The following is a 13194-nucleotide window of genomic DNA, read 5'->3' on the forward strand; positions in this document are numbered from 1 at the left end:
TAACATTTTTTAATAAACATTTTTCAGAAAACAGGATAACATATGGGTCACTGTAGTAACTGGGCCATTACGCTCTATGAAACGACACGAGTGGTGTCATTGTCTTTGTGGAAGTCGCTGTTATGGCATTTTATTGGTCTTGCTCGTATTTCCTCCAAACAGGATATACGGTAGAGTACATTAAGACTTAAACCACTAGAGGTTGTAACTCGTTGCTATGCCTACACTTTTAATTAGCCCAAACTGCCAGAAGAGAGCAACTGTGTGTGCGTGCGTGCGTACGTGCGTGCGTGCACGAGCGCAAGTAAGCATGTGAGTAAATGTGTTTGCTGACACACATTAGTGGTGTCAGAATTGAAGCTTGTCACACGAAATGGTTACAGCGTTTAGCATTTTACAGATTTACAGTTTGTAAATACATCAAAGATGCCATTATAAATCCATCCATAATGGATAAAGCCTTGGCCTACAACAGAGGTCGTCAGGTGGTCCCCAACCTTCGTAAAGTGTTTCGACCCTTAACCACAACACACTCCAGTTGGCGGGTCAGCAGTGATTGGCCAAATCACTGCCCCTCTCATCCAGGCTTCCAGCTATTGTCCTTTCTTATGCCAGAGCCAACAGGAGGCTCTCTCTGCCATGCGTGTTCTTGTGGGATTACAGGCACTGAGAGGTCTCTAGGACTATGGTTTGCTTCCTGAGTCCTCCTACGTCTCACCAGACTATAAATCTGTGCGGTGTGCATGCGTCCATCCTTGTCCACACTTGGCCTTACTCTGGTGTTTTTGAGTCAAGGTGGTTTAATTGAGCTTCTCTGCGTCTGTCACAGTCCTTGTTGTTGCCGTTGAATCTGTCCTATAGCGAGTCTCTCTTCCTCCCCTTCTCTCGGGAGACTGGGGTTATTGCTCATTCGTACAATCTGTAGCTTGCTTGGTGCCCTCTTGCGAGTGCTGCAGCAGGGGTTGTTGGCCCCTGTTACCCTACCAGTCTTTCCTGGAAACCTTCCTCGGTTGCCATCCGGACTTTCCTGGAAGTCACTGGTTGCCCAGGGACTGTGGGATTTGTTGATTTCTATTCTGAGCTCTCATCAGTTCCCAGCAATGCAACAGGTTCTTGTTTGTTTAATTTCTTTAAAGGTTTCTCCCAATGTTGTTGTCATGCCAATTATTCCTCCCCACACATGTTTGTGCTGCCACTGCAGTCCCATTCTGCCTCACCTACTGTCCCAGTGAGGAGCCTCTGTCCTCCTCCTCCCATTCTGCCTCACCTACTGTCCCAGTGAGGAGCCTCTGTCCTCCTCCTCCCATTCTGCCTCACCTACTGTCCCAGTGAGGAGCCTCTGTCCTCCTCCTCCCATTCTGCCTCACCTACTGTCCCAGAGAGGAGCCTCTGTCCTCCTCCTCCCATTCAACATCCCCAGATGATGACGGGCACCACCCCAGCCCATAGGAATACGTGCAGCAACAAAATTGTTGCTGCAAAATTGTGAGTATTTTTCCTCACAATTCCGCCATCAAGTCTTCAATATAAAATGTTAGCCTCTTTGTTTGTGCTCGGTGAAGGAAACGGGCTTCCATACATTCCTCTCCAGTGTCGTTTGGAGGCCGGTGTGTGTCCTGTGTAACAAGTGCTTCCTCTTTGGACCCGTAAATTCAAGTCAAGTATTGTGTTCTGTGTCAATGTTTACATACTAGTGTTTAGCCTACAGTGTGTCTTGCAGTGTTTGCATTTTTCTCTCCAACATACAGTACATAGCCCACATGATTATGTCATACATTGGGTTGTGACAATAACTAGTAAAAATACATCGCATGGATGCACCTGGGACGTATCCTCAGTGATGTATCCTGAGGTCAACGGGGTTTCGGGTCTACCAACATCATACCCCTCACTCTCAGGCGACCCAGCCGGGGTCGATCAAATCCCGACTTACGTCCCAGTAGCTACCCTCGATCAGTCCATCAGGGAATGAGCAAGGCCACACAATCCGTTGTTCCGGAACTACTCTGCCGGGACTGGGAGAACCAAATTCTGGTACGTGGAAGGACTAGGCTCTGTGGGTTGACTCCTGTCCGGGCCCCTCCTATGTCTCACCAGGTCCACTCCTGCTCTCACCAGGCCCAGGACCTGTGCGTTGCACCAGACTCCCAGCACCAGGCACTTCATTCAGACAATATTCTGGTGACCTGGTAAGGGTCACACACACACACACACACACACGCACACGCGCGCGCACACGCACACACACCCTCCGCCCTGACAAGCACTTGGAATTGTAGGATTTGAGGCATTATACATTCAGTTGGACATTTGTTTGCATCTTTCTTACATTATTTGACAATTTGGCCAATTTTATTTTTTACCAGTTTTTATAAATTAGTATAGGCCTTGTTTATTACTTTTGATGCAGTAATGTTTTCTTCTCTCTCTCTCTCTCTCTCTCTCTCTCTCTCTCTCTCTCTCTCTCTCTCTCTCTCTCTAAAAAGGTCTTAAAAGTCATCCTTAAATTTTCTTCACTGTCATCTGAGGATCCCCAAAACTCATGTGAGTCATACAGTAAGAGAAAAGTGCTCCTATCTATACCCACTTACCTTCCTATGTACAATGGCCACCTCCATACCAGCTGGTATACAGCTTAAAGGGTTAGTTCAGATTTTGGGACTTAAAGCTGTAAGAAATACTTGCCATTAATATGGTAGTTGCAAATACTTGCCATTAATATAGTGGTTGCAAAAGAGTGCCGTGGTGGGAGTTCTGGTCTGGTTTTGGTGAATATTATGTAATACCGGGCATTTGGGGGGGGGTTCACTGGGGGCAAGCATTAAAAATAAATTAATCCACAAAACTAGTGTCATTTGTATTGTTGACCTATTCCTATCATATAGCACAACTTTCGTTCAACTTTCAACCCTCTGTCACATGGAACTATGGTTTTGTGCTGCTGCCTCTGGCGTAGTGATGTGACAGAGGGTTTGTGCTGCTGCTGCTTAGTGGCATAGTGATGTGACAGAGGGTTTGTGCTGCTGCTGCCTCTGGCGTAGTGATGTGACAGAGGGTTGTGCTGCTGCCTCTGGCGTAGTGATGTGACAGAGGGTTTGTGCTGCTGCTGCTTAGTGGCATAGTGATGTGACAGAGGGTTTGTGCTGCTGCTGCCTCTGGCGTAGTGATGTGACAGAGGGTTGTGCTGCTGCCTCTGGCGTAGTGATGTGACAGAGGGTTGTGCTGCTGCCTCTGGCGTAGTGATGTGACAGAGGGTTTGTGCTGCTGCTGCCTCTGGCGTAGTGATGTGACAGAGGGTTCCTCTGGCGTAGTGATGTGACAGAGGGTTGTGCTGCTGCCTCTGGCGTAGTGATGTGACAGAGGGTTGTGCTGCTGCCTCTGGCGTAGTGATGTGACAGAGGGTTGTGCTGCTGCCTCTGGCGTAGTGATGTGACAGAGGGTTGTGCTGCTGCCTCTGGCGTAGTGATGTGACAGAGGGTTTGTGCTGCTGCCTCTGGCGTAGTGATGTGACAGAGGGTTCCTCTGGCGTAGTGATGTGACAGAGGGTTTGTGCTGCTGCCTCTGGCGTAGTGATGTGACAGAGGGTTTGTGCTGCTGCTGCCTCTGGCGTAGTGATGTGACAGAGGGTTTGTGCTGCTGCCTCTGGCGTAGTGATGTGACAGAGGGTTTGTGCTGCTGCTGCCTCTGGCGTAGTGATGTGACAGAGGGTTTGTGCTGCTGCCTCTGGCGTAGTGATGTGACAGAGGGTTCCTCTGGCGTAGTGATGTGACAGAGGGTTGTGCTGCTGCCTCTGGCGTAGTGATGTGACAGAGGGTTTGTGCTGCTGCTGCCTCTGGCGTAGTGATGTGACAGAGGGTTGTGCTGCTGCCTCTGGCGTAGTGATGTGACAGAGGGTTGTGCTGCTGCCTCTGGCGTAGTGATGTGACAGAGGGTTGTGCTGCTGCCTCTGGCGTAGTGATGTGACAGAGGGTTGTGCTGCTGCCTCTGGCGTAGTGATGTGACAGAGGGTTGTGCTGCTGCCTCTGGCGTAGTGATGTGACAGAGGGTTTGTGCTGCTGCCTCTGGCGTAGTGATGTGACAGAGGGTTGTGCTGCTGCCTCTGGTGTAGTGATGTGACAGAGGGTTGTGCTGCTGCCTCTGGCGTAGTGATGTGACAGAGGGTTTGTGCTGCTGCCTCTGGCGTAGTGATGTGACAGAGGGTTCCTCTGGCGTAGTGATGTGACAGAGGGTTTGTGCTGCTGCCTCTGGCGTAGTGATGTGACAGAGGGTTCCTCTGGCGTAGTGATGTGACAGAGGGTTTGTGCTGCTGCTGCCTCTGGCGTAGTGATGTGACAGAGGGTTTGTGCTGCTGCTGCCTCTGGCGTAGTGATGTGACAGAGGGTTTGTGCTGCTGCTGCCTCTGGCGTAGTGATGTGACAGAGGGTTTGTGCTGCTGCCTCTGGCGTAGTGATGTGACAGAGGGTTCCTCTGGCGTAGTGATGTGACAGAGGGTTGTGCTGCTGCCTCTGGCGTAGTGATGTGACAGAGGGTTTGTGCTGCTGCTGCCTCTGGCGTAGTGATGTGACAGAGGGTTGTGCTGCTGCCTCTGGCGTAGTGATGTGACAGAGGGTTGTGCTGCTGCCTCTGGCGTAGTGATGTGACAGAGGGTTTGTGCTGCTGCTGCCTCTGGCGTAGTGATGTGACAGAGGGTTTGTGCTGCTGCCTCTGGCGTAGTAATGTGACAGAGGGTTTGTGCTGCTGCTGCTTAGTGGCGTAGTGATGTGACAGAGGGTTCCAAATTGAACCAAAGTCGCACTATATGGTAGAAAAAATGTCAATAATACAAATGACGCTAGTTTTGTGGATTAATTCATTTTTAATGCGTGGCCCCCAGACCCCCACAAAATGACCGGAACTACTTAATATTCACCAAAACAAGACCAGATCTCCCACCACGGGACTCAAGGAATCAATTAATACCTTTGCAACCACTATAGTAATGGCAATTATTTCCCACAGCTTTAAGTCCAAAAACCTGAACTAAGCCTTTAACCTCGGCGAGCGAGGGAAAGCAGCCCCTGTGACCTGGTCCTGTGTGACCTGGTCCTGCGTGGCGTTGACCTGCGTGACGTTGACCTGCGTGGCGTTCGCCGGCCTTGCCATTTGCTCTGGGTGTTTTCCTCATGTGTCACTGGATACTAGTGTTTGGCCTCAAAGGTCACTGGATACTAGTGTTTGGCCTCAAAGGTCACTGGATACTAGTGTTTGGCCTCAAAGGTCACTGGATACTAGTGTTTGGCCTCAAAGGTCACTGGATACTAGTGTTTGGCCTCAAAGGTCAGCACCTGGACAACAAGCAGATTGAATCAGCACATGTATTAGTGGCCCTCCGCAGAGAAAGCTCCGTGTAAGCCAAAGCCTCCTCCTATTAAATAGCAGCTTGTATTCAACGGGGGCTGCCGTGGCGGGGGGGAGGGGGAGGCGTGGGGGAGGGGGAGGGGGGGAGGCTACCGTGGCGGGGGGGGGGGGGGGGAGGCGTGGGGGAGGGGGAGGGGGGGAGGCTACCGTGGCGGGGACAGAACTCCCATTATGCCGAGACTGATGTGCTTGTAATGTCATGATAAACCCATCTGTCGGGGCTGGTTCTTAAAATACACCCGTTTCCTAATGATGATTACTAGAGTACATATACTGGAGTACAGGAGTACTCACACTGTCCTGATGTACAGTAAACTTCCATCTGTGACTTAAAACTATACGACCCCATTTAAAATAATATAAGGCCTTATGAGGCAACCTATATGGGCCACTTTCCAACTACTGTAATGCCCTATAAGGACATATTTCATGCTCCCCTTTAGTTCTGGTTGATAAGGCCAGAAGGGAGCCATTACAAAAATACATTACATTGTAGATTGATTAAATGTTATACATTAATGTATTAATTCAATTGCATGAGCACATAAAATAATAAATAGATGATCATTGCCAAATACAAAGTGCCTATCACTTTCCTGCCCTGCACATTGTCGGGCAAAGGAGCTGGGGGTGGTAGTGTTGTGTTTACTCCAGTCCCGTTATCTCTGCAGGACCTCGTCCATCTCCCCCAAAGCCCCGAGCTGTTCCTTCAGTGTCTGGCAACAACACAGGCCTCCATCTATCTAAAGGTATTTTATTTTATTTTTAACAGACATGAGCTCTGTTTGACAGCCGGATTGAATGTTTGGAACAGACCCAAGCAGATATTGGTGGCCGCAAAGATTTCCTAGAGTTTGTTGTGACCTACTTGGTAGGTTTTACCAAGCTCAGAAAATTCCAAAGAAAAATCTAATTCTGTGATGGGATCCACATGTGAACACCGTGGGACCGTGTGGCTCCAATGGGAACACCGTGGGACTGTGTGGCTCCACATGGGAACACCGTGGGACCGTGTGGAACACCGTGGGACCGTGTGGCTCCAATGTGAATCTTGGCCAAAAGGCCTTTTTCCCCTCCAGTGCATATTTAGGTTCAAACAAACCGTTAAATGTATTTACAAATAGAGTTTGAGGCAGTGGGGCTGAAGGCTTGACAAAACACTTGTCAAGCATGGCTGGAGTGAGTTAAGAGGCGTTCCATATGCACAGCATCCAGGGTGTTAATGTATCTCAATGCTGACCTAGAAGGGTATTATATGACTGAGCATTTTGTTGGGTGCAAAGAGGTAGTGAAGAACAGACATGGGGGTTCAATATGGGAACAGCACTGAATGCCAAAAGTGATTCTCTTTCACTTCATGTATTGTCTTATGAATTCACAACAAAGTGGTTCTCGACCTTGTTTTGTCAAATTGAAATGCATTAGGTCACAGAGCTTTTGTCTCTGATGCCCCGATCTTTTATATTTTTGAATATTATTTGCATCCAACTCAGCATGGATGTGGCACATTGTGAGCTTCAGGTTTGCCCTTTTTCAGTGAATAATGCATGCTACAAGTGGTCCATCATACTCGGTGGGAAATAGAGGAGAGGGGATCGGCTCTCGAGTTCAAAAGCTTTGGGTACTGATGTAAATACCGGCATGGAATGCCCCTCGATAAGAATATTGCATTTTGACAGGCACGGAACACGCTCTGTGCTCCATGTACAGTACCTAGAGATGTTTCTAATTCCGTGGCAACTGAGTCTAACCTGGAGAAAGAGCTAATGACGTGACACGATGACCGATTAGATAAGAATATGGGTCATGCATTGTTGGCCGTTGAGCCGTCTGTTTCCAAACAGGCATGTCATCAGGAACATGTATACAACAGTAGACCCCCACGGCCACGGGCCCCACCCTGTCTCCCCTCTGACCAACAGTAGACCCCCACGGCCACGGGCCCCACCCTGTCTCCCCTCTGACCAACAGTAGACCCCCACGGCCACGGGCCCCACCCCTGTCTCCCCTCTGACCAACAGTAGACCCCCACGGCCGCGGGCCCCACCCTGTCTCCCCTCTGACCAACAGTAGACCCCCACGGCCACGGGCCCCACCCTGTCTCCCCTCTGACCAACATGTATACAACAGTAGACCCCCACGGCCACGGGCCCCACCCTGTCTCCCCTCTGACCAACAGTAGACCCCCACGGCCACGGGCCCCACCCTGTCTCCCCTCTGACCAACAGTAGACCCCCACGGCCACGGGCCCCACCCTGTCTCCCCTCTGACCAACAGTAGACCCCCACGGCCACGGGCCCCACCCTGTCTCCCCTCTGACCAACAGTAGACCCCCACGGCCACGGGCCCCACCCTGTCTCCCCTCTCTGACCAACAGTAGACCCCCACGGCCACGGGCCCCACCCTGTCTCCCCTCTCTGACCAACAGTAGACCCCCACGGCCACGGGCCCCACCCTGTCTCCCCTCTGACCAACAGTAGACCCCCACGGCCACGGGCCCCACCCTGTCTCCCCCCACGGCCACGGGCCCCACCCTGTCTCCCCTCTGACCAACAGTAGACCCCCCACGGCCACGGGCCCCACCCTGTCTCCCCTCTGACCAACAGTAGACCCCCACGGCCACGGGCCCCACCCTGTCTCCCCTCTGACCAACAGTAGACCCCCCACGGCCACGGGCCCCACCCTGTCTCCCCTCTGACCAACAGTAGACCCCCACGGCCACGGGCCCCACCCTGTCTCCCCTCTGACCAACAGTAGACCCCCCACGGCCACGGGCCCCACCCTGTCTCCCCTCTGACCAACAGTAGACCCCCCCCCCCCCACGGCCACGGGCCCCACCCTGTCTCCCCTCTGACCAACAGTAGACCCCCACGGCCACGGGCCCCACCCTGTCTCCCCCCACGGCCACGGGCCCCACCCTGTCTCCCCCCACGGCCACGGGCCCCACCCTGTCTCCCCTCTGACCAACAGTAGACCCCCCACGGCCACGGGCCCCACCCTGTCTCCCCTCTGACCAACAGTAGACCCCCACGGCCACGGGCCCCACCCTGTCTCCCCTCTGACCAACAGTAGACCCCCCACGGCCACGGGCCCCACCCTGTCTCCCCTCTGACCAACAGTAGACCCCCACGGCCACGGGCCCCACCCTGTCTCCCCTCTGACCAACAGTAGACCCCCCACGGCCACGGGCCCCACCCTGTCTCCCCTCTGACCAACAGTAGACCCCCCCCCCCCCCCACGGCCACGGGCCCCACCCTGTCTCCCCTCTGACCAACAGTAGACCCCCACGGCCACGGGCCCCACCCTGTCTCCCCTCTGACCAACACGTCTGTGCAGGCAGCCAGACAGCTTCACTTCCTTCACTTCTAGTGCGCACTTCCCCTTTAAGAGTTTCCAAACTAAGAGGAAGACCCCTGCACTGGACTGCTCAGTCTCTCTTTCTCTCTCTCTCTCTCTGTGTCTCTGTATGTCTCTCCCACTCGGAGTTGGTCTACAGGAGCATCTGTGCTGCACTGTTCCACAAAGGGATGTTTTCCTGTGAAGAAGAATGAGGACCTGTGCTTGTGTCTGTGATGGTGGACATTTCATACCAAGTCTGTCTGTGAATTTCCTTCAGTCCATCGACATCGGCAGGTGAATGCATCACTCATCTAAAGAGAGGTAGGCCATTGCATTCTCAGAAGTTCTAGAAAAGTGAATTCTGGAATGAGGAAAACGATGTACTGTTTAGAATATAGAATAAATATACTTCTGATTTGATAATGTAACCTATTAAGATATTCCATTTATCTACATTCTTATTATCAGTCACATTCCAAAACAGTGGAAAATATACACCCATCATAAACAACATTTTGAAATGGGTATATTTTTTGTTTAATAAATACATACTGTGTATATTTGCTTAAATTCTACCCATATCTAAAAATGGATCTGTTTTTATGTCACCTTCAACAATAATTGCTGCAGATGCAGCATTAGTATCAGATGCATCATTAGTATCAGATGCAGCATCAGTATCAGAAACTCAAGTAAACTGACTCCCAAATATAATGGGCACAAAGAGGTGTGTAACCCCAGACTCATCTATTATTGACTGACTGTGACCTCACCGCTGCCCATCCTGAGCTCACTGCCGTTATGGCCCACCAGCCTTTACAAATCCACCCTTTATCATTAACAATACAGTCTTGCATGTCTTTTGTAATCAGTTCATTGTTGTGGTGGCCTGCATGGTGGGTGACATTGATATAATACAATGATATAATGATGTGCTTTAGTGATGCACCGAATATTCGTCCGCAGAAAATATTCGGCAGAAAATGGCTAAAAATGCATTTTCTGCCTATTCGGTTTCGCCCGATTAGGCAGAAAATAAATCACAGAATAGTGTATGCAATTAATGCATTCAAAAGAGCTGAATAAATGTTTTATGGACCCATAATAGTGATTATTATTTAAGTTAAGTTTTGCCATAACCATTTATTTTGCCATAAATCAGGTAGCTTTAAGGTAAGGCCATGCCAGCAATGGTAGGAAAAAACATATATAATATATATTATATATATATCATATTCGGTATTCGGTTTTCGGCCAACTGTTGAAGAAAGAAATAATTTCCCTTTCGGTGCATCCCTAGTATGCTTATTTACTATATTAAAGCAGACAAATGTTAATAATTCATTAATGCACACAGAGTTAGTTTTAGAGAGGACAAGAGAGGGAGACGGGGAGAGAGACTGACTGAAATGGATTACATGGCTGCAGGTGTTCTTCTCAAGTGATAGTAACTGAATATCCCCTGTCAGGAAAAATAGACATTGCTTGGGTTGATAGTCAACCATCACACCACCATGAATCCACCTGGACCCTTGAAATGGACATGAATCCACTGCATGTCTCTATCCTAAACAGAAACCATACCTTTTGTAACACAGTGTGTAGCCTTACTAGTATGAACAATGAGGGCCATAATCATATTGGTGAAAGATAACTAAAGATCAATTGGAATAAAAACGATAGCATTATCCATTCCACAGGTACATAAATAGTTACATTCTCAGTGGTTTTAGTTACATATTTAATGTTGGATATACTCAAGAGACGCTGTGGTCAACTGTGGAAAAAGCACCTTTATAGACAGGTTATTTCTTTTAGTTTAGTTTAATTTATTTCAATCATCAACACATCATTACATTTAACATGACATCCAACTTTTCTTTTTTGTTGGTCGAAAAGGCATAGGTTGGAGCTCAAAGCTTATTAATGCCTATCCTTAATACATGTCGGTTTACCCTATAACATTTACAACCGTTCATATGAATGTACGTGCACAAATTTAGATTTTTACATTCAAGACTACTTACATTGTTCGTTATAAACGAACACTCTACAATATTCAATATACACACAAGCACACACAGTATCATTTACATTTTAAGAATTTATTTATGTCCACACAAAAGGAAATACAAAAGGACACAATCATTACGGGTGCAGTTATGTTACAATCAAACTTATGACACGCGTCTTAAAATCATGATACAATAACGAATGTCACTCAGCTAGCGTCTCTTTTATTTTCTCCTTATTCGTTCACACAACGGTGGTCAGGAGGACTATAGGCTTAAGTCTCTGCCATATATGGTGGCTTAGCCTTAGACGGTACAACAGGGACAATACAACACCTCGCACGTTGATGTGCTGAAGTTCCTAGCAGCATCCACCCACCTGGAGGTACCAACATGGACTCCAGATGGAGCGATACGTCTACAAGAGAAAAGGTGATGGTGTACATCATTAGCCTGGGTTCCAGATGATGGTGTACATCATTAGCCTGGGTTCCAGATGATGGTGTACATCATTAGCCTGGGTTCCAGCCTGATTTGCGAAGTGACATTTCAGACCTGCGGAACGGAATTATAGGTGAAAGTCATGTAAAAAAAAGTTTCAATAGCAGATCCATGCGCTTTTCTTTCTTTTGCAGCAAAAGAAACAATGAAACAAAGTATGAAATTGTGCTTAAGTGGTTAATCAATTCTTTGGTAGCATTTCATTTAAGAATATGTCTGTTTTATTTACTGTACCTATACCTCCATTGCTGTCATTGACAACTCTCCCCTGTGATCCATACTAGGGCTGCTCCTCATTGATGGGAGTGGAGAAGAGGACCTCAGGCTCCGAGATCGAGGTGGTCTTCAGCTATACGATATGGACTACAATGACTCCCAGCCTCTCCTCTCCGAGGAGGAGCTCATCTACATGATCACGGTGCCTCTGTCCACCTCCATCATCCTGGCCAACCTGGTCATCATCCTGGGCATCGTGTGGAACCGCCAGCTCCACAACACGCCCAACTACTTCTTCCTGAGCCTGCTGGTGGCCGACCTGTGCACGGGCGTGGCGCTGCCCTTCATCCCCTGGATGGGCCTCAACCGGCACCTGAGCTTCAGCTCGTGCATGATGGTGCACGTCTTCCCCAACTTCCTGTTCCTGGCGTTCCTCTTCAACCTGGTGATGGTGCACTACGAGCGCTACATGTGCATCGTGAGCCCGCTGCACTACAGCAGCCTGTGGCTCCACCGCAGCTTCCCGCTGGCGCTGCTGGCGGTCTGGGCGCCGCCGCTGCTCTACGCCTCGCTGCCGGCGTTCGGCTGGAACAACTGGACGGGGACGGAGTGGGACAGCTGCTGCGTGGGCGGCGGCTGGGCGGCCACGGCGGCGTGGCCTCCGGCCAACTGCTCGGCCAACAGCACCACCTGTTGCTCCTACCGCCGGGTTTTCCCCAACGCCTTCATCTACCTGGAGGTATAGTTAATATTTGTATTACGTTACACTGCTAAGAGAGTATATCATATGGAAAGTGGAGGACATACAAGATATAAATACACATACAGACTAAATACTGTTCAGTGTGACTTGAGCAAGGTGATTTTCTCCATGTGCAATATACAAGTCTTGAAGTGAGGTATACCATCTGATTTCTTAAGCCCAAACCACACCAAAGGGTCTGTTCGGGACAAAACGGTTTTTCAGGTAAACCACACCAATGCAACTCAATGAGTTTCATTGGTGTGGTTGACCTTAAAAACCGTTTTGTCCCGACTCAACCCTTTGGTGTGGTTTGGGCTTTAGAATCTTTTTTTTTCTTTTTCAATTACCATTCCATACATCATTGTATTTTGTATAGAAACATTGTGATTTATTTCATCTACCTGGAGGTCTACGGTGTCCTGCTGCCCGCCATCGTCTCCATCGTGGGCATGACGGGCCGGGTTCTGTTCATCACCCGCGGACAGATGAGGGACATCTGCCGCCTCCACCGCTCGGTGGAGCAGCGGGGCGGCCAGGGCGGGTCGGACTGGGAGCAGCGGCTGAACCTGCGGTACACGCGCTGCGTGGTGGCCGTGTCGCTGACCTTCCTGGCCTGCTGGGTGCCCTACATCATCTACATGCACGTGTGCGTGGTGTTCCTGCTGAGCGAGTCCCGCTGGAGCTCCACCACGCACATCGTGCTGTCGTGCACCGGCATCGGGAGCATGGCCGTGGTGCCGCTGGTGCTCGGCCTGGCCAACAGGAAATACACGGAGCCCGCGTGTAAACTCCTCCAGAAGCTCCGGGACCGATGGAGATGGAGGGGGCAGGCAGCAGTGGAAGTTGCGCTCTAAGTTAACGAAAGACAATAATAGTCTTTATTGTCCGGAAAGGATAGTCATCTTCACACCCAGAACAAAACCACCCGTTTCGGATGTTATCACCCGATAATCAAGAGAATGTTTGTAATCAGCACCTTAGAAA

General features: G+C 49.8%; 1 protein-coding gene across 1 annotated transcript; it reads left to right on the plus strand.

The window, feature by feature from the left end:
• Positions 1-11607: 11607 nt before the first annotated feature.
• On the plus strand, positions 11608-13194 carry LOC306917084 (G-protein coupled bile acid receptor 1-like; the record flags this gene model as incomplete). The annotated part of the gene is made up of 2 exons (XM_079495210.1): positions 11608-12204; positions 12618-13194. The coding sequence occupies 2 exons, from the start codon at positions 11608-11610 to the stop codon at positions 13062-13064; spliced, it is 1044 nt and encodes a 347-aa protein (XP_079351336.1). The 3' UTR covers positions 13065-13194.

This window comes from Electrona antarctica (assembly GCF_951216825.1).
Source record: "Electrona antarctica genome assembly, chromosome: 24".
NCBI lineage: Eukaryota > Metazoa > Chordata > Actinopteri > Myctophiformes > Myctophidae > Electrona > Electrona antarctica.